General features: G+C 42.6%; 1 protein-coding gene across 4 annotated transcripts; it reads left to right on the forward strand.

Moving 5' to 3' along the window:
* Nucleotides 1-37: 37 nt before the first annotated feature.
* On the forward strand, nucleotides 38-22,463 carry LOC119650830 (probable phosphorylase b kinase regulatory subunit beta). Of its 4 annotated transcripts, XM_038053967.1 has the most exons (16): nucleotides 38-409; nucleotides 477-895; nucleotides 7,511-7,792; nucleotides 7,879-8,051; nucleotides 8,120-8,495; nucleotides 8,642-8,656; nucleotides 15,939-15,953; nucleotides 16,290-16,394; nucleotides 16,503-16,722; nucleotides 16,793-17,002; nucleotides 20,795-20,937; nucleotides 20,997-21,464; nucleotides 21,533-21,678; nucleotides 21,744-22,016; nucleotides 22,083-22,158; nucleotides 22,235-22,463. In XM_038053967.1, the coding sequence occupies exons 1-16, from the start codon at nucleotides 310-312 to the stop codon at nucleotides 22,406-22,408; spliced, it is 3,195 nt and encodes a 1,064-aa protein (XP_037909895.1). In that variant the 5' UTR covers nucleotides 38-309; the 3' UTR covers nucleotides 22,409-22,463. The 4 variants fall into 4 exon arrangements, with proteins under 4 accessions (XP_037909895.1, XP_037909897.1, XP_037909896.1 ...); XM_038053969.1 differs by lacking the exon at nucleotides 15,939-15,953; XM_038053968.1 differs by lacking the exon at nucleotides 8,642-8,656.
* The last annotated feature ends 241 nt before the right edge of the window (nucleotides 22,464-22,704 follow it).

The raw sequence follows: 22,704 nt of genomic DNA on the forward strand, positions 1-22,704 counted from the left end.
TGCCATTTGTGTGATTGTGAAGTTGAAACGGTACCAGGAGCAAATTTTCACTCGTTGATTCGCTCTGTGTTATTACTTTCTTAAGAAAAATCCCTACATCGGCTGTAAAATCACCCAGCAAACTGAAAATTTCAACCTTTTCCGGCAGCACGGCCGCGTTGCACTTTACTTCCCATGCACCATGTGTTGTCATTGAGTTTGACATTTGAAGGGCAGCGGAGAACATTTTCTGTGTAAGTTCGTCGATCTTATCAAGCGCGGAAAAGTGAAAAAATCCGTGAGCGAAGCTTCGGAAATCAGTGAATTAAAATGAAGCAAGAAGCCCGAGACGACAAGAATGTCGATCAGTTCTTGAAAACCTCCAACTACGAGAACACGGTCAGACAGCTCGACATCTACTATGGCATCGGTAACGACACTAATCATCTAGCCCCCTTGGTTGCAAGCGATCTAACTTTCATTTGGGTTCCTTACAGTCAAACGGCAATTGCTGCAATATCAAAGTCCAATTTCGGGCCTGTTCCCGGTAATGTCGACCGACCAGGAAGTCGGTAGCGTTCGCGATAGCGTCTATTGTGCGGCTGCAGTTTGGAGTCTGTACCAGGCGTACCGCCGCATCGATGATGACCGTGGGAAATCCTACGAATTGGGCCAGTCTACGGTCAAATGCATGCGAGGCATTCTGGAATGCTGGATCAAGCAGGCTCCCCGGGTGGAGCTGTTCAAACAGAGGCAATCCAACCAACACGCCTTGCACTGCAAGTTCCACTTGCACTCAGGCGAGGAGGTCTACTCGGACAATCAATACAACCACCTCCAGATTGACGTCGTGTCGATTTATATTATTTTCCTGGTTCAGATGATAACGTCGGGATTGCAGATAATCTACACTCAGGTAAGTCAGTTCCTCTTTTCCGGGAAGGCGATTTGTAGATGAAATTCTTGGAAAGTGTTGTGAAAGTGATGTTCGCTTTTCCCTCCGGTAGCGGAGGGGGTTGCTCAGTGAGCTAATCACGTCTTACTTTCGGCAAGTGTAATCGGTGACGGTGAGTGCATGTGCTTCATTGCACCCAACAATTAGTAGCTATTTCGGATTAACATACCTAGAGTTAACTGAGGTTAGACGATTTTCTGATCCAAGAATGCTAGGGGAATGTCAGAGGCAAAGATGATACCTATTTAGCTTTATTCCAACGGAGTTTTATTAATTATTTGGCCTACCTAGCTAGCGCACAACAGAAAAATCGACTATTCCTTAGAATCCTGCAATATTAGATCACTTACTAGATCTGTTGCTGTTAAAAGTCTCCGTCAGCTACAGATTGAAAGTCAAAGAAACGAAATGCATAGAATTTTCAAAAGGGAGAGCTATTAGGAAGATGTCATCGGTTGGAAGCCCATAAATGGGCGTATGTATCCGATTCGCATCAAAGACAATTTCTATGATAGGCGGGAAAAATTCTTCATGGTCACTAAATGAGACCAAAATAATAAGGGGGCGATTTCTAAGCAAAAGTTGGGAATGAGAGGATATCCAGAGGAACAACCGGTGGCAATGGCGAACCCCTCATTGATTTCGCATTTAATCATGCATGTGCATTCTGACCTGGACATTTTCAGATGGCATTACATTTTGTCGACTACATCATACTGTCATTCGCGGAAAATAATCCTCTAGCATTATCGAAGTTAGATGACATCGAGGAGTGAACTATGACTCTGATGACTCTGACTAGGAGTTCGAGGATGTACAGAATAAAAGCCAGAGTAGGCAGAAATTTCAGATGGAGATCCTACAAAGGAGTATACAGCGCGGCTGGAAGAACTGACCCCGATACTACAAAACATCCCGAATCGGCTCGTAGACGATGTTTGGCATGGACTGAAGCATGCAACTACAGCAGAAAAAGTGCCTGGGCATGAATCCCGGCGAAAGTATAGCAAGTTGAAAATATACCGTAAAAAGGTATAGGCAAAGGTATAGAAATGGGAATTAGCTAGCAGCCACTACTTCAATCTTCCCTTCAATATACCATCGTTGATCTTATCTTGTTAGAATCAGCCAATGGTCTAGGAATTATGGAAAAATATGTACTATTTGATGAACCCAGGAGACCTTGTTTTGCCTGTGTATATTTACAAAAACTGCTGATTTTCTTCAGGTACTGGAAAAAGTGGTCGAATCTGATGATACATTTGTCTTTTCATCATCAAAGATAGCCTGTGGAGTCGGCGCGGGGGTTTTCTCGAATAAACGCAGTGTATCCAAGTCGTATGGTCTCCCAGGTTTCGCCAGTGTATTCCAGGCGGAAGTACTGGCAATATTGGAAGTCTGTCGATGGCTAGAGCGAGATTCGAGCCCCAAGCGTAACATAGCCATTCTGACCGACAGCCAAGCGGTTATCAAGGTCTTGTACTTAGCGACGACATCTTCCAGGCTGGTGGGGCAGTGCAGAGATGCGCTGAACCGTCTGGGCGGTACGCACAAGATCACACTCCTCTGGGTTCCCGAGTATAGGAATATAGAGGGGAATGAGCGGGCTGACGGATTGGCCAGGCAAGGCTCTGCTCTTGGCAGTCCCTCGGCGAATACCGTCGGTGTTCCGCTGGCGGCTTTCGGGGACCGAGTCTACTCGCACTACCTAGCAGCCGCGGGCCTGAGATGGCGAAGGCTTACAAGCTGTGCCAAGTCAAGGAGAATTTGGCCCGCTTATAATATAGCCCGATCACGAGAGCTCCTGTGCCACACGTGCAAATGCGTTCACGATTACGGCGGTCTGCACGGGACACTGGCCCATAGGAGGCCATGCCGTATGCTCGGCATACCCTACAATTCGCATTGGCGAAGCTGCGGAGAAGGAAGGGAAATCCTCACGCACTTTCCCTGCGATTGCCCAGCTCTGGCTAGAGTCAGACTACGGACACTAGGTAAACCATTCTTTGGGAACCTCAGAGAGATTTCTAGCTGCAGGGTGGGAGAGCTGCATTCTTTCGTCAATGCTACGGGCTGGCTCTGAAGATCCGAGTCGGCTGGACTCTGCCTCCCTGCTCCCATAACAACAGTCACGGTCTTAGGAGTTTGTGGCATCAAAACGGCGCACCAAAGCGCTAATTGGGCTCCTCGGAGCGGCCACTGATACTTACCTACCTACACTTTTCACTTTGAATGTGGGCGTGAGATTACCATGACCATGCTGACCTGAAAGCATGCATTGTATTTCCGAATATACTTAGATTCTTAAGTAGCTCCACTAATAGAACTTAGAATTGTAGGTTTTATAATCGTAGTCGTAATTATAATTGAATGTTACTTCATTGGGGTCCATTCTCAAACTTGATCGAGCCTCGAAATAGAGAACCTAAATCGTTTTGATTCTGGTCGCGGAATGATCATCCAAAATTCGATTTTTTGGGTGGTATTTTCAATAATTTCTTGGGTGGTATTTTCAATAATTTCTTCCATCTCCTCCCCGGAGGGAGTGAAAACTTTACGGTGGAGGGTAGGCGAGGTTCCCGTCTTTAAATCCGATGAAAACTCGTGAAGGTTGAAAAATCGCAGTCGTCACCCCACTTAGAAAGCTAAGAATGGAGAATGGAGAATGGAAAACCCCATAGCGACTACTTCTTCTTAAAAAGTTACGTCCTGAAAAGGCGCTAATTTTGTAACATTAATAATCTTATTGATAGGGCAATTATTGTCGCGCAAACAGGGCTGCCCCATCACCTCCTTCCTCACCCACGTGGTGCAGGAGCATACCTCCCAAACTTTCCTTGCACATTGCGACGGCGATTGCCCTGCCAACAAGCCTTTTAATATTACGAAAATAGTCTCTTTTCTGGGCCTAATTACCTTTTAACGAGAGACAATGTTAGATAGAGGAGACCTTCTTTTTCCATTTGCGTATCCTCCATCCCGAAGGGGCGACACAAGATCTGGCTAACCATGGAATTGTGTAAGCGGTTCGATGAACGTAAAGAATTGAAGACTCTTTTCACCGCTGCGAGCGATGGTGAGCGTGACGCTCTCAAGCTCCGATACCCTGCTAGACTCAAGGATGTTTAACGTAATGAGCAGATGGCACAAGGAAAGCAAAAGAAACGAACAAAACCAAGTGCAACAAAAGTATTGGCATAACGAGGAAAATGAACGGATTCAAAACAAAAACCAACGAAATTCGAACTTCCATTATATTTTTGATGCTATGAATGCATTTACAGCTGAATTGAATTGGAGAGGTGTTGAGTCAAGCCAGCTTCGGCAAGCAATGCTTTCCGAAAATCATTTTCTGAAGAAATTTGCTGTCTATGAACCTGGAGTTTGAGCAAATGCTACATATGTTCAAAGAGGTTGCGATTCAACAATAACTATTCTCGTGCCGAAAAGGAAGTGCTTTGGGTTTATTGTTCGATTGGAAATGGTTATTCAATGTCAAGGGTGGTGTTCTGTCACAAGTTAAAGCACAGTACATTAAAGTATACATACATATATACTTCCTTTTCATGTTCTAGTTAATAAATGCTAATCTATTCACCCTGGTCGCTTTGAAACCCCAAGTCAACTGATCCCCGCTCTCAAGCTTGACGCTTGCTTGCATGTCGTGGATTTTAGACTCCGCATTGGCTTACCTACAGGCATACTGCTTCCTATCAAACCCAAAAAGGTTGTATTTACTTTTGACAGACCATTGAACTGAATACAAAAAGTCTAAGATTTTTATGTTCTTTCACAACGGCAGGCTATTTTCCCGGTTTTTTTTCGAAGATTGACTCACGTCACGAGATGACGATAGGCAGCGTAAAGTTACCAGGTCAAGTTTTTGATAATTTTGTTATTCACGAAACGTGATATTGGCAAATATTAACTTTGTTTGAAAAGTGCCTATTTAACTAAAAAAGTGCTGAAAAATGAGAAAAAGTACTGAGATACCGATGAACTTTAAAAAGTATTAAATTCGTTAAAAAGAAAACACTGCTTGTTAGGGAAGCGAGAGATGCCATGCGATGATTTTAGAACTATATACCGCATCAGGAAAGAACTCCAAGTTCAAGTTGGTCACAAACTTTTCGATGGTTCTCTGAAGGAAGCTAACGGTCGACTACTCATCGACGATCACGAGAAGTTGACTAGGTGGGAGATCTTGGAGGTTGGACTTAGGTACCTGTCATGAAGACATAATCCCACGGTGCTGAGTTCCGGGTCTGCCCGCGATGTGTGCACAACCACAACCGTCATGAAACTCCCGGAAAGAGGCCAATCGCCAATGACGGGGCTAAGAACACCCTCCTCTCAGAGGACTATCTCGTTTTACATCGTTCCAGATAACCTGCGATGAGGCTACGTGGAAACAGTCACTTCAAATGAGTCCAATTGCAGACTTGGGCTTGATCGCCCTTTTCAAGTGTGTGTGGACCCCACTTCTCAGTGACTGAAGAGGTGGGTTCGATGAATTTCCGGCTCTTACGGATGAAAGGGCTAGTCGCCGTGACGTGATTATACGGAATGCTCCTATAAACATTAGAGAAATAATCGCGGCGTCAATGCCTTTACTCCTGTAAAGCCACTGAACTTGACGGTCGCCATGTAAAGTTATTCATGACTGCACCTACAATTCCTGCAGATCTGCTATTTCCACCAATATGGAAATCAGGAGAATCCGATATCTTTCCTATATAATGGAATAAGGGGATAATTGTTAAGATTACAAAGAAAAGTATCCGTCTTGAGTGCGAAATTTGGGGGGGTATTTGCATATGTTATTCCTTGCTATCGCAAAGATAACTAAAATAATCCTGAAATGCGTAAAAGAATATCTCGAAAGCCAGAGACAGAGAGCGGACTGGTTGTCGCTTCGGATCCCCCTGCATTGACCACATCAACAACCTAGGGATCATTTTGGGAAAGTGTGCACTTCCGCTGCATTTGCTGTTCATCGATTTCGACAAAATTTTCAATTGTCTGAACAGGGAGTGTGTCTGGGGTGCTTTATGCAGGCGGTGCATTCCGGAGAAACTAATAGCTATTATCAGAGCGGGATATGATGGCGCAAAATGTCACGTGCTGCACAGAAGTAAAATCTCCGAGAATTTTGAGGTCCAAAACGGAATCCGCCAGGGTTACATCCTGTCCCTGATATTATTGCTTCTTGTTATTGGTGACGTTTTTCATGCTGCCTTGTTTGAATGACGTGCAGGAATTCAATGGACTGTTTTCTCTCTCACCGGGTCATGGACCTTGGCCACATGGCTCTGGATTTGGAAAGAGAGCGGCATCCCAAGGACATTAGGCAAAGAACAGTTAAGGATGAGTGCGGGCGTCTCGGGAAGTCTTCGGGAAGCTAAAGGGCATTTCAGGTAACCACGAACGATGGCGCGTAGGGGTAGTGGACGCGCTATACCACACCAATGCGATCGGTAAAACTCTCAGCTTCTTGTGTTCATCGACCCGACCCCTCGCTTTCGCGGTTAACCAGGTCTCTTAACTTCTTTTGGGACGTGGCAACTTTGATCGTCTCATGGATAAAAACATTATTGATGGCGGCCCAACTTTCATCAATATGGTCGGTTGAGTTGTTCCGAGTTTGGGCAGCAAGAAAATTTTCCTATTGCTGGATGGTAGTCGGACCGCGGAAACAACAAGTATTGATCTGGGGGGTCGAAGTTTTGCTCCGCTAAGAACAGAAAGTGGCGAAACATAATCAAAGTTAACGACCATTAAGTTTCGAGATCGATGTCAACAATTAAATATACTGCTGTTTACAATGTGGTTGATGTGACTCGATGCTCGTTGCTGATCAATCGAAAGAAGTTACTCGAATAGTATGCTGTCAACGACGAGGTGATGAACGTTGCAGAACTTTACAAATCTTTCAACGTTGTTGTTAGAATCATCAAAGCCATACCTCTCCATCACATGTCTGCGGAAGATATTGTCAGAGACCATTTTGCCGTTCAGATCCAGCATCGCAATCGCAATGTCACCCTCCTGAAGCGCATATAATTCAGAAATCCTCATTGACGTGTAACACTGTAGAATTATTACGCTCCGCAACTTTGAATTTTTGAGTGTAGTCTTAAATCATAGCTCAATGGATGCCACAATCGATAATATCATAAAAGTTGCGAGAAATATTAAATCTTGGGGTAAACGGCAACCTGGAAGACCAATGAAGCGGTGGTTGGATATCAACAAATGATGTCTAAATTATTAAAATTATATAATACATTTTATGATTTCTTGTAAGTGGTGAGAAGGACAAGCACGATAAAAAAGAAGAGGAACACAGTACAGGAAAAAATCAACTCCCGGAGATATTGACCGACAGTGCTATGCCCTACTTACAGCAAACCCTATCCCATAATTCTAACCAACCTTTCTCAGGAACATTTTAAAATATTTATTTAGGATATAATGACAATTTCTTCATTGAGATTCTCAGGCTATTCTTAACCGTCCTCTGTTTCATCTTAATAAAACTACCCAAAACTAATTCTCCATTTATTTCCCTTTCAGGATGAAGTGGCTTTCGTGCAAAATCTGGTCTATTATGTGGAAAGAGCTTATCGAACGCCCGATTTTGGTATGTGGGAACGAGGTACCAAATATAACAACGGAACGCCAGAAATACATGCATCATCTATTGGCATGGCAAAAGCCGCATTGGAAGCCATCAATGGCTGCAATCTGTTCGGAGATAAGGGTGCATCTTGGAGTGTCGTTTATGTTGACATTGATGCTCACAACAGAAACCGAAGTATTTTTGAGACAATGTTGCCACGAGAATCAAGTTCGAAGGTAGTTTGACCTATCAATGGGGGTTGACCACTTCTTCAATCGGAATGGAGTTTACTAAAATGTGAGATTATTTATTTTCATTGCAGGGTGTTGACGCATCGCTCTTGCCAACGCTCTCTTTCCCAGCGTTTGCTTCTCACGAGGAACGTTTAGTTGCAATGGCCAAAAGCAATGTAGTTCGCAGATTGAAAGGAAAGAAGGGATTCAAACGCTTCAACAGGGATGGGTACTTAAGTCGGTTAGAAGATAAGTCTAGACGGTAATTGTTTGTACATTATCCTTTGCGAATGGCCCTTAATAATAATCTGTTCCAAACTTATTCCTTAGATATTATAATAAAGGTGAAATTAAAGACTTTGAAGGAACCGAGTGTGAATGGCCAATTTTCTACACTTTCATGATAATCGATGGCGTGTTCAAGAACAACAATGAACAGATCGAGGAATATCAGGCAGAGCTCCGACGCTGTATTTACACTGATGCTAACGGCGATCCGGTGGTCTCTATGTACTTCGCCCCAGACGCGGATGGAGTTTACATTCGAGCTCCTTCTCAGGCGCTGTTCTTGTGGGGTCAAGCAGTTTTTATTATAACTCAACTACTGACAGCTGGTCTGCTACATATCAATGAACTGGATCCGATCAGACGATATTTGCCAAGTTACAATCGACCAAGAAGGGCAGGGCGATATTCGGCTTTCCAGGTAATATATTGGAAGACTCAATTCATTCCTTATTTCTATTTAATGGTAGACATTCAACACACATACATTTACATAGTTTATTCAAACTGAATATCAAAATTCCAAATAACATGTAATTATATGTTCTATTTAAAATTGTGCGGCAGGGAAAGCCTGAAGATGTAAGTAGAAGGAAAAGAATACACAACAAAACCTAAAACACAAATCAAGTATGCGCAACTGTTAATGACTTGACTAAGCAACAAAGCATTAAAATTAATTTTATGAAAATGTACAGAAAAGCACAAAATTTAAAATCAGAGTATTATGCGCGTGACACTACTACTTTTAACTATTTCGATGAATGTTTATCCATTGGCATTACTAATTTGGCAAATATTACTAAATGACCGGAAATAGCCTAGAAGTGAATCAACGCCCGACAGTGCTTTGTTACTTTCTTTTTTACAGTATTTCGATGTTGTCCTTTTCTGGTAAAACTTTGAACGTTGATGTTAGCATGAAACAGCTTCAATATCTCAATATTTCTGGCTGCTCGAAGTTTTCGAAGCTTTTTATCACTTTTATTTGTATTTTGGACACCGTAGTTTTCTGGTTGAGTCTTAGTCCTTTTAAGCCATTGATTTGAAGCCACTGCGACACAACGAGTGAAGAGTTGGAAGAAAGTGGAAAATATTATATGACCGTAAATGGCAGTGCATCGTTTCAATACAGACAAGTATTACAAGCAATTTTTAGTTTGAAACAAAATGCGCTCTTGTTTTGCAAAAGCTTTTTCGGATTGAAAAATTATTTTCTTACAATTTTTTCTCCGAACGTTTTTAGGGATTCCCATTGTCCAAATGGCGATTTTACTACGACATTGGCTATCTAAGCTGTTAATAAAGGATCAAATCTAGGGTATATAGTCGCCTTCTATGTCACACCAAATAGCCAGCCATATTTGACAAAGGCAATTAGACCTGAGTCTGCAAGGGACCCATCTGAAGTGGCTGAAGTTATTTAGTACTATGCAAACTGGGACGCTCTCTGGGGGCAGAGGTTTCGTCTGGTTATTTTTGATTGGCTTCTTTGTGGATTGTGGGCTCAATGCGTGAAATTGCGTTCTGCACTTAGAAGATGGCGCTTGTCCTCTAATTGAGGCGGAGTAATTAGATACCCCATATCCTCCGATATGAATGCTGTAATGCATTCATTGTAAACCAGTATTGGTGTGCTCTGCTCTCGACGGGGTTCTGAGTGTAGCCCCCAAATCAATCACTGTCCGAGGAGGACTCCCAAGTAATCTTAATTCGTTTTACGGAAAACTATGTCTCTATCAGGAAAAAATTAAAATGGATTTATTATATAAACTGGTAATTTATTTGAACTTTTTCTGTTTGACATCGTTGGCACAGTTAAGTCTTTGAGGGTTTTACGTGAGCACCTGTCTGGAAGACTTAATCCCACGGTCTTCTTAGGACACGGATTGATTTTGTGACCACAATCAAAGCCCCGCTGAGACAAGCAACAACGGTACCAGTCTATACCAAGTGCATGGCTTAGCATTCATACTGGTGGATGCAAGACCTACCTAAATCTCTACTGAACTAAGGAGTACAGCACCCGTGTTGAAACGCAACACCATGCCGAGGTTCGAAGATCTCTTCTCGCTTGAGCATAACCAACAACCCCCATGAAGCTCCCACTAGGAGCCAACCGCAAATAACCGAGCTGTACTCACATACAACGGGAGTTCACCCGAAGTATGAGAGTCCAGGGGCTATCTCGGTTCCCATGGTATCAGTAATCTTGTGTCGCCATCGCTTTGTGTGAAGGAGCAGAGTCTTGTTGAAACATGTATGGGCTGTCATCGCGAACACTATCAATCCAGGGTTTCACTACTGTCTCTAGAACCTCGATGTATGCAGCAGAATTCACTCGAAGTCCTTGTGTGAAGAACTCGAAGTCCTTGAGTCCTTTCTTGCTCACAACACCCAAAACCATAACAGTAGCTGGAAACTTCGTGATTACAGAAACCTCTGTACGATCGTAACAGAGCCATCTGTCGTTTCTGCGGTTGGCCTTGGCGCTTCAGGGTGTTTAATTTTGTTTAGAAGGCGTTTTGATTGGATAACTCGCTGCTCCCGTGGGTGCTTCGACATAAACGTCTGCGCAAAACGTAGGATTTATACCGGAGATCTTCTTGGACAAGTCGACGGATAAGACGGTCAGAAACATTAAGCTCCCACGCAAGGGCCCTCATTGATTTTGAAGGGTCCTCGTCAATGATCATTTGCACTTTTTGAATAAATTCTGCAGATCGGACAGTGTCAGAACGTCGCACGTGTTTTTTGCGTTTTGCAACAGATTCTGTATCGCCGCCTGATGCTTCCAATTCACGGCGAACCTTATTAACGAATAAACGGGCGCACTTAAGAAAATTAGAGATTTCTAAATCGGTGCACATATAGCGACGATAACCGCATGTTTCTTCATTTCTTGAGTTAAGTTGTAATCTTCCATGTCTTATCTGAAAAAGAGCATAAAGGAAAATAATGGTTTCGGGAAATTATAGCTTCTGCTAATTTCAGCTTCTGTAAATGTGTTTCAATTTCTTTCCGAACTTCTCAAGGAATGCTCCTCCCGCCAAATGAACTCCCAATGCATTACATCCTTTCTCGAAATCAATAAAAAGCAGGTAGAGTGGCGATCTATATGCCGCTTATTATTTCACAATTATGCGAAGGATGTTAATCTGGACGGTATAGGAGGATCTACAGCGGAAAGCAGCTTGGGCTTTCTCGAATAAACTTTCGATGTGTTGCTTTTACTCCTCGAATGATTGCAGTGAAGGCGAGTGCCCTTAACGATCATTCAGTTCTTCCACTTCCTGACATGATTACTAGGATTTATGCATAAGTGCAAGTTGCAACTGCAAGGAACGACAAGGAACAGTTCCGCTGGAAAACTCCGCTTTACTCCGTTTAGATGCGATTTCGGCTGAGATGGATTTCTTTTGCCGCATAATTGCCAGTTGGCTCTATTGAGAATCGTTACAAAGTGCTCCTTCAAACTTTTCAGTTGATCACCATGTATGAGATGCCTACTGCTAAAATTTTTCATTGAAGCGCCAAAAGGCTTCAGATCACTAGCGAACTCTTTCGCGACGTGATGTACGATAGAGAATTCATTGTTATTAGCGGTAGCTTCTCCTTCCCTGACCAAAGCAGGGTGAAATAGCTTTTGCCATGTGCTTTCGCCACTACACAGAATGCTGTGTGGCTCGGCGCGTTGTTATCATGCAGTTTTCATTGTTGGCGATGGCTCGGCGGACACGAGCAATGCATCAGAATCTCAAAAACTTAGGTTTAAGGGATGCTGAAGTCATCAGTAATGATTCTAATACTCATCCTATGATCACTGTTGAGTAAATTTTTCACTAGCGACACATTTTTGTGGGTCGTGCTAGCCAAAGGACGTCTGGAGTGTGCCTTGGAAAAAGCAGTCCTACTTTCAGAACAATCTGTACATCTAGAAGGCAACTCTTTAATTTGTTGTTTGTCAAAATGTGGCCGATCTATCAGCACCAATGACGAGACGATAGAAGCTTCAGAAATCTGTCATCGTTACGCCCTCCAAGGCGGTTTGTTCTCATCACATGCCTCAATAAGGTGCTTACTTATTCATTCAGGTCATCCGTTACGTTCACAATGTCAGTTTTAGGAAGCTTGGACTACGTTCGATTTTCTCAGAAAAGGCCTCCATCCTACATCGGAAGTCTCCGTTTATTCGTAGCATTGTAAGTTTAGTTTATATTGAATATATATTGTAACCGCGTTTAATCTTAGATACCTAATAGTCCTCGGTTATCCTGGGGTCCCTCGATATCGCTGTCAAGAAAGTTGCGCCAATTCCGAAAAACAATTAGCGCCCTCGTACGATCCTAACTAATAAACTTGTCCATATCGAAGGTATGGACAAAGTTTCATTAAAAAGTTGCAAGTTGCTAGTTGGCAAATTTGTATCCTTTTTAGTTATCTTTGACGATAAGTGCGGGATACTTTGAGTAAATTCCAATGGATACACTGGAATTCAGTGGCTACTCCCTGGGACTGATGTTCAATCGCACTTCGGATCGTTATTATCTGTTGTCACTGTACAATCCACATCAGACAGAAGCGTACTGACTATAGATTGGCTTTTATATGGCTACGGTTTGTTTGAGCCTTGCACCTCAAGCGAGGATCTATGTTTACTTAAAAATCGATGTTAATAACATGCTATTTGTAATGAACTTAAATGGATAGGAGGATCGGACGATCATCATAAGTGGCCGAAAACGATCTAGATCCCAGAAATCCCCGCAAAGATTGGAGCTCGATGAAAGTGCTCGGTCGAGACGTTCTTGCACGCCTCTGGGCTCGGGAATGTGGGGGGAGGGGGGGTCCTCTGGGCGCTTTGATCCCTCACGCGTCGTTATTACAAAATTAATGTGTCTTTTCCGATGCGTGGGTCCGCACCGGATTAAAAAAAAAAACAATCAACGGGGGAATTCGCAACGGCCTAACGAATAAAAACTAGAACGCGAACTAAAATGAGAAAACAAAAAAAAACAGGTCGACCGCGTGCGTGGAGCCGTAAGTCTCCGGGCCCAAGCGCCGCGATCACGAGGGAAGATCCATGACGGATCACAATCCCGATCATCGCTTCTTCCCTTATAAAGGTTTTGTTGGATCAAGGAAGAAGAGAGAGGGATTACAATAATTCATTGTAGGGACAATATTTCATTGTATATTCTGCATGCCAATTACTGCTAATTACTAATTTGAAATTCAAAAAAATTAGACAAAAAAAATAAAAGAAAATGAAATTCAGACTCACACGAGAATCACTCCGAGCTCGGCATGTCGTATGTAGATGATGAATTCGTTTAGCTAAAAGAAAAAATTTTTAAACATTATTATGCGAGCTCATACAATTTGTAATAACCGCGAATGAAGGCAGAAGTCAAAACTATGAGTAGCTCTGAAAGCATAAAATATGAATAAGTCCATTAAAAACAATAACGAATGGCTTCCATTAACTTTGTGTTTATTGTCCGAAAAGCAGAATTAGCACCAAGCGCTCAACCAATCGACGGTTTGGGCTTTCAATTAACACAACAAGAGTGACAACCTTAAAAAAAATGCCACAAATCGCAAGCTCTAGCAATCACTTTTTGATCGAATCATACAGTTTGTTTCTCGGAAAGCATCCAAGAAACAATGATATTCATGAAATGTTATGTCGTTAAGCAACTTCCTTTTTTATCACCTCTGAAAACCGCCTTCGCCTTCGTAGAATTCAAGAAAAACCGCAACAATCGTAAGTCGACCCATGAACTTCCTGAACCACGGACAACTAGTGTTTTTTGAGGTGATGATGGTAAATTGCACAGCAATGTCTTATGAGTGGTCAATTTCGTCTGTACAGATTTCCAAATTGTCCGTTTCAAATTAGCAACTTTTAAATAATCGCCCAAAACTTAAGGAACTTTAAGGGCCGCTAATTCCACTGTTCTTCTCCACGCGCCGACTTTTTAACTTTTTTAATCCTTTTCGTATTTTGCTTTGAAAAGAAATCGAACTGTATCGTTGCGAATTTACGTCGTTCGCTGCCGCACAAACAAGGCCTTCTCCTTCACAACTTGTCTCCAACTATCCATTAAATGCACGCGTCAAAGAAACAAGTCTCGACCGAAGTAACTTTCTTAAAGTGGGAGAATTTGGCTTTGAATTTTTATCATCGATTTACGCAGGGCAAATAAAAGATTACTCACGGATAAGATGAGCGACGTGCCGTGCATTCAATTAAATTCAAAACGCGGCTTTCTCACTACAATATCCCTTCGGTCAGCGGCTGATCATCTACCCGATCCTCTTCCTTTCTTCACCGGTCAAAAGACCCCCTTGTTTCCGTATTATGCCCAAGATGTCTTCTTCTCAAGTTTGCTATTTGGTAAGCCAGACATTTTAATACGCTCTTGTTTGTTAAACCGCATTCTTGACAATCGAATAAATCCAAATATATGTCACTGTTTTTCCCTTTTTCCCTACTCTGCTCCTCAGATTTCACCCTATAGTCACTTTATATTAATTTACAGTCAATCATCCACTTCCACCGGGCGTAATTTAATTAAAATTGATTATTGTTTGGTACTTTCCCCGAGCGAATTCTCTACAATCCAAGTTAGCCGTCGCCTACACCTTCACAAGTCCTCCTGGGTCTTCTCCCGATAGCAGCCTTTTACCAACTCCACTAACCCAGCTGTTCCTTCCGAGAACCGCTCCCCATGCCGCTACTTTTGCCTTGAACTCTCTTGAGTTCATGTTGCAGCAACATGCGCGTACGCCTACGGGTGCGGCAAATCGTTCCCCTCTGTCAAGATTAATTCGCCCAAATGCATTCAACAATGTGCAATCTGCAGCGAACATTAGGGTGATTGCACATTATGAAATGCATTATTTGAACAAATTAATTGAGACGAATGAGATTCCCCTCCCGTCGCGAAGCCGCGGTCACTAACGCCCAGAAGAGTAGAGTAGCAAAATCAAGCGACTACAAATCTGCCTGTAATGCCAAAGTCAGTGCTTACTTGTTTGCAAGAAGTCTTAGTCTTTGGGCGAAACTGTATTCAGGTTAGTGCGAATAATGCTCAGATACTTAAATCAGTGACAGGTTGAATTTCTGGGCAGTGCGTCTCCTGTAAACATATCTACGGAGTGCAGAGCAACCACGTAGCCTCTTCTTTTGTATTGTTTTTTTTCCTATTTTGACTTTTAATGACCCTCCTTAGTATCATATTCATCACACTTCATACTGTGCAAGTGGTAAGCCCACAACAGTGGGCAGCACGAAAACAAACACATACACCCATTCGATCTTGGAGCAACATGATCGAGAGGTTGACGTTCAATGAACTAGGCCATCGCATCTCTGAACTAATGGCAGTAATAGCAATATCTTTGAATGAGTGCACAGGACGAACACAAAGCTAACTTGTTGCAAATAAGAGCTTACAGACATTTCTCTGCACAATCATGAAATTATGTATTGTTTTAGCCGAAATTTCTCTCGCAATACTTCGACGATTTCGCATTCCAAGTGTCGAAATATTTACCTCCACTCTCTCAAGGAATTTACAAAATGTGTACAATCAGGTAATGTTTGGTTAGACAACCGTTTTTACCACTTCCACTACACGAGCGACAAGCTGACCACACATCCAAATCCTTTCACGCAGCAACCTAATTGGTTCAAAGTTTTCATGTCACAGCCACCACCCTTGAGATTATATCACATCACGATTTGGATGTTGTTTCCTTATGACGCATACAGTTGCTTCCAAGAACTTGTTATTTCTTTATTTATTTATCAGTTATTGCTCTTTTAAGTAAGACTCATATTACTCTCTTCATACAGGCGAAACCGGGAATTGTAAGTAAAACATGTTCAGCATATGATTAAGCGAGTTTTTCCACACTATTAACTAATAAAGATTGCATTAGGATGCAGTTTAACACAATGGTAGTACAGCATGATTTAATAGACTGTTGAATTGTTGTATATTGAGTAGAGCACCTCTCTGTCCATCATGTAGTCCTTTCCACTCCAAAAGAATGAGTTAATGTATTTTTTGAAAATTGGATTGTTAGATGTAGAGAAAATATGATGGGAGGAGTCTGGATAGTTCTGTTATGCGTGCTTGGCGTTTGCTACTCACTTTCAGCTTTTTATTCGTTGGACAAGATAATGATTTTCATACCATTCTAGGGAACAGCAACTGATTTAGTAGTTCAAATTGTACTTATAGCCGAATCGATGCGTCTACAAGCAATGATGGCTACTTATGGAATTCAAACACAAACTCCACATGAGGTAAGTGCCTATACTCGAGGATTCGAAGTTTAAGAGATCAATAAACGGGGCTCGAGTAGATTAAATTTAACTCTATTTGTTACTAATTTTAATCTCCACCCCAAACAGGTGGAACCTGTTCAAATATGGTCATCAACCGAACTTATCAAAGCGTATCAAAATCTGGGAGTAAACAACAAAATCGGCCTCACTGGCCGACCGCCTCGCCCTATCGGTTCGTTAGGGACGAGCAAAGTCTATCGAGTTTGTGGAATGACGGTTTTGTGCTATCCGCTGATATTTGAAGTGTCGGATTTCTACCTCTACCGAGACATGGCTCTTCTAATAGGTACATTTTAAATTCCGTTCATTATTTTAAACTTTCGTTACCGTAACAAATGGGACCATTATTATTTCAGATGACATCAAAACCGAATTACAATTTGTCGGAAAATATTGGCGATTGTCTGGACGTCCAACTGTTTGCTTGCTAATTCGTGAAGAGCATATGCGTGACCCACAATTTAAGGAGATGTTGAATTTGCTGGCGATGTTGAAGAAAGGATTCTGCGATGGAATGAAAGTTCGAATTGGACGATTGCAGAATTTAATTTCTAGCTCGTGTATTGGTAAGTGACGATAATTTTCCAAGTTGTTGGTAGAGCAAAGGAAATTATGAATTCAAAAATCAGGAAAGTGGCCACACATTCTAGTTCCCTTCTAGCTTTTTGAATTAGGTGGGGTTTAGCTCAGAACGTTTCTTGTTATTTGAACGAGTGTGTATGTAAATTGGTACTACGATTGATCCGCGCGACTGTCAGAAACCTATTTGAGATTAGTCAGGGATTTGAATCTTCTGAAAAAACAGTAGTAGGATTTGATATTGGTGTATTTTTGGCATAGACATGTTATATGGTCATTTAGACGCCCGTACACAGCACTAACTGCAAATGTCTGAGATCGAACCGCCAAGGACAATGGATGGTTGATGATCTTAATTTTTTCAGGTTTGGTTTTAATTTTGTTGAATAAGGGAGCGTCGGGCAGATTGAGAAAGACTATTGCACCCGACATTAGTTTGTATTCTTCTTTTCTTTATTTCTCATGTTGTTTGCAACTAATTTTACGACGTTATGGCGAAATTTCCTTGATGGTGAGTTTAAGGCAACAGTTCCGTGAGCCTATTCATTAAAAGGTTTCTTACCTTTGCAAATCATAATAGTTGTCAATATGAAATATTCAATATCGAAGAGTGCAGTGTTGATTCTGTTAGCCGTTGGAGAGCGGTACGCCACAGACAACCCGCTAATCATCCCTCCTCTTCATTAGCCTGGAACCGTTTCACTCATTATTTTGGACTAGCCCTCCCACTTTACCGGCTTAGGGAGCTTTCAAGTCAGAGATTTCTTTTCACCAATGGGAGGAATGTAGTTGTTAGTTCAGAGAACCTCTTGACATCCGGTCCCACAACCGATCGGGCTCAATATTTTTCACAACAAGAGGAACCCGACCGTAATGCCCAATACGCTCCATCTGCAAGCTCTCCTCAGCATCTCTCTGAGAACGTTGTCTGGGGAGAGCTCTCCTGTGTCTGGATAATGATGCTGACGTAACCCATCTCACCTTCCATAAGAAAAAAAGGTTTATTTGTCGTCGCCGGCCACTCTATCGCAAAACACACAGTCAGGGGATGGTGTCTTGTCAATCTTGTGCTGGTAGTACCGAAAACCTCCCTCTGAATACTAAGAAGTTGGGTAAGGAAATAATCAATCTCACCAGACTTTCAATTCAACCACGGATTTAAATTGCCGATGAGCCGCGCAGTCCATCTGCATCTTAACTAACTCATTTTGCAAAAAGAGTTGCCACTGCGTTAGTGTACGTTGCCGTTCTTCCTTCCACTTCTCTTGAAACATCTCCCTTGCGGCTGTAGATAGCTTTAGGTTCCAAGGCAGGGAGGGCAACGCGGATCACTCCCGCGACACCATCATTCTGAGACAGTGCGATAGCAAAGCCTTTGTGTTTGCACTTTCGTAAGGCGCTTACCATACTAGTTGCCAAGAACATCAGCCCATAGCTTCACGCCTTAGAGCAGAACGGATTGCGTTGTTCTCATAAGAAGACGACATTCGTCACTAGCTGAATCAAGGCCAAGACTCCAGCTGCAGCCTTGTCCGCTGCTGCTTTGATTTACGCGGAGACAAAAAGGTGTTTAACCGTTGGTTTCTACCCTATCGATCGATCTGGGATGTAGCTTGTGCGATTCTGTGGGTTTGTCTCTCAGGGGTGCTGAGATTCGGAATAGAGCGTTCTCCACAACCGTCTCAAAGGCTAATTGAATTGAAAGTCCTTCGCGGACTCATGACCGTCCCTGCCCGCTTTCGGTATGAAAACCACTCGTACGAGTCTTCTAGCATTTCGAGTCTTAGTAGACTATCCTAGGAAGCGTTCTAGAAGTTCGGCCCTAGAATGGTCCCTGTGCTACTCTCGAGGTGATTGTATTTGAACCTTTAGCGTGTAATAGAGAAGTCTGCGGTCTTTCAGATAATCTCTCAATATCTGCAAGTGATAGTTTGGCACGTGCAATGAATTTTCTAATGTAACTGGCATATCTATCCATCTTACGGAATTGAAGGTATTTCTGAGGGGGGAGGGTTCTGAGGAGCACTATGCGTCGAAATTGGCGACTATGCCCCTCGGCTCCATAACAGAATCAACCGAGGATATCCCTATTCTGAACCCGAATTGCTTTGGGGATAAGTTCCCGGCAGCAGGTATCACTTCAGCGAATCTACTCTTGATGAACTTTTCGGACACTTTCCCGGTCGAGCGAAGCTTTTGCTTTGTTGATCAGTGGGAACCTGGACACTTTCCAGCGATAAGGAAAAATGCTCACCTACAGATAAGCTTGAACACCCTGAGCAGCAAGTCTGGCCGTTGGCGGAATACCAGTTTACAAACTTGCGCGGGGATACCGGATGATGAACCGAGTCCTCACGGATCCCTATTTAATGCGACATAGGTGCTGCCGGCCACGAGCTTTGTTCTTATTGATCACGCTGTGGAATCTCCTTTTTGCTAATCTCTACTCTACCTATGCGGGCGCATGTCCCTTGCGGGCGTACCAGACGGTGGAGCTTGTGACGCTCTTTCCATCAGTACGTAGGGCTTGTCACGGCTGGGGCCCCTCTGAAGCAAGGAAGCTGAACAGGCTGTTGTTATCAGCTTCATCCATGAATTTACAACAATATCAGCTGCAACGCGGTAAACCCCGAAGCAATTCTGCCTGTTCTAAAAGCTACGATGAATACCCTGATGTTCACCTACGCGAAGGGAAAACGCTTGATTGGTGGACACCGCCAACGCGATGTACTAGTGGCCACTTGCCGAGAAGTCTACTAGAATTGGGATGCCACCTTCACAGCGTGGGCGCTTGAACGTTGAAGTGGACCCAGTTTAAAAACTACGAGCCTAATTCTCGACGCCATTTTCAGTATCCACTTCGCTCTGCAGCCTGGGTGAGGCATGCCCCATTTCATTTGGCGTTAGGTAAATGCTGAAAAAACATTATTCTCAAACACCGAATCCAGATAAAGTCGTTCCCTCGGCCTTGGGCATGAACTCGAAATCGAATGCCGTCATGAACCGAGATGTGCCGATGCCATGAAGCCGAGTTTTTGTTCCGGCATTGCTCGTTGATTAGCACTAGGTCAGCTTTTACTTCCGCAGCGAACCGCGCTAGCAGCTCGTAAGCAGTTGTATTCCGCTATATGTTAACTTAAGATGCGGATCATGCTAGCCGCAGCCTAGTCCTTTCCACTTCCGTCCTGAAAACTCTTGCTGGAAGATACTTCTGCTTCAATGTCTTCAGCCTTCATCTTATAGAGAATTTCACTGAGAACTTCCACAAATGTCTTGCCCTCCGCCGACTTAATGAGCAGAACCGACCGTCTAGTCCTTCTTTGTCCCCTTTTTTCTGCTATTTATTATTCGTAGATTTCTTGTCTTTGAACAGAAGAGTTTCTGACGGCGTGTGTTGTTTCCTTCGTTGGCTTCTGTTTTTGGTGTGTGAGGACTACTTGGATAAAGTCTCCTTCAGACGCACCTTCCGTTTTCCGCTTTGCCCCAGTTCATTTTTCAGTAGACTCTCTGTGATCCGTTTGGCGCCTACAGTGTATTGTTGTTCTAAAAAAACCCTGGCGGGAGTCCAAGTAAAACAAGGATCACAGTGAGCTTGATCGGCTGTAGAAAAACTTTGGAAAAAAAACATCACAAATTCCGATAGTTGTACAATTTCCCTTCGTTAGAAAAGAAATTATCAAATTTACACGAACTTAACCGGAAAAACGACAACCGTACTCAATGGGGGTTTGGTTTTTAGCTCGACACATTTCAACCGTTTGTCTTCTTTCTACTTACAGAACATTTGGATTTCCTAAACCAAAGTGACTTGCCAGAAGGCGAGTCAACATTTACCCAACTCAACCATGAATATATTGGATACCAAAGTTTAACCGACGTCCCAAAGGCGCAATCTTATTCAGAAGATAAAATAATTTTGCAGGTAATTATCTCCGGTTTATGTTGAACATCCAAATAGTTCTCATTTCTTGAAAACCACAGAACTTGATCCATCGTCCCACCGTGGAAATAATCCAACGTTTACGCGAGACTGACTCAATCTTCTGTCTTTGCCAACTCTGGGGTGTACTATACAATCGCGAAGGTCCCCAGTTCGAGGTGAACGACATCAGTGCAAGTCAAGCCCTCATTCAACTTTATCATAGAGCTGGATCTTTGCGATATTGGCGTGCCGTTCGCTATTGCAGTTCAATTCTTCATCATATCGTCGATTCTATAAGTCCATTTATAACAACGGTGCTGGTTAATGGCAAAGAACTGACCGTGGGCGTTATCGGGCAAAAGGAGACAGTATTTGATAAGCCAATGACCCCGGCAGAAATCAAAAATGTTATGTATACGACAGTTCAGCCTTACGATGTTATTCAAGCTGTATTGCAACAAGAAGTTGTTTTGTATTGTGGTAGACTCATAGCCACGAATCCGGATATGTTTAAGGGAATATTGAAAGTAAGGAAGTGGTCGCACTAATCTTTCGTTTTCTTCAATTCTATCACGCTGTAATTGTGATTTTCCAGATTCGCATCGGTTGGGTACTTGAAGCTATGCGTCTTCATCTGCAAATGGTAGGCGAAGAAAGTGATATTGAAAACTTATCTCCATATCAAGTTCGGCAGCTATTGCAACGCGTATTAACTGTCAGCCAATGGGCATCTGAGGAGAAGTATTTACACCAGCTGGACTCGTTGAAAGTATCACATGGACTTATTCAATCTGTTTGTATCCTAGGTTGACACCACTTCAGAAGCGCCAATTGGAGGGATGTCTATGTCGTGTGCCACAACAATTTTACAATTTAGTATGGGACGTACTACAACGAACCCCATTAGGAATTAGAGTGCAGGGACACCACTTACCCGCTGTGCCAACTTTGACTAATATGAGTCGCGGCGAGTTAGCTTTTTCATTGTTAGTAGAAGAAACTATGATTTTCATTGCACAACCGGAGAGACGGCAATTGACCGTTGAACTTATTTGTATTATAGCAACGATTTTAAGCAGGTAAGCGGCTTTAATGTTTGCACCTCCTGAAATATCGCTTTATCCATGATTGTTCTCTGTTTGTAGGAATCCAGAACTGCGATTCCAGCAGGCCCTAGACTTAGATGAAATGTTAGAAGCTGCATTTTCGATGCACTGTAAAGTGAGTTGTTAGCTATAAGCGTAGTGCCTTGGAATTCCGAGACGTTATATTTCCTAATATAAAATAACATTTGCAGGACAACACCCTAGCCAACGTGAAAGATATCTCGCCACTATTTTCATTACCCTACTCGGAGACAACAGGATATTTGGCAAGAGCCGTAGTAAATAAAGTGTTACAGGGCGGCGCTCTAGCGCCATATGCATATGACCATTATGACAATGACGAAGAAACCTGTAAAGTATCATAAATATTTATTTTGTTGCCAATTTTAATTGTTTTTGAAATAAAGAAAAAGTAGAAATTGTAAATTGGGAGTTTTTATGATTGCACAAATATTTTTGAATTTGCTACTATTCTTAGGTTTTATTTTTTACCATTTCTTTTTTCTTTTCCTTTGGTCTTAGGTAATTATGTCGAGATTCATAGCTTTGTGGTCGATTTAACTTATCGAACAGGCAATGAATGTGCATTTAGGAAGGCACGTCGTTGAACTACATCTGAAATTTCGACGAAAAATATCGTTTTGACGCACTTTTGGCACTT

Source organism: Hermetia illucens, chromosome 3 (assembly GCF_905115235.1).
Source record: "Hermetia illucens chromosome 3, iHerIll2.2.curated.20191125, whole genome shotgun sequence".
NCBI classification, from domain to species: Eukaryota; Metazoa; Arthropoda; class Insecta; order Diptera; family Stratiomyidae; genus Hermetia; species Hermetia illucens.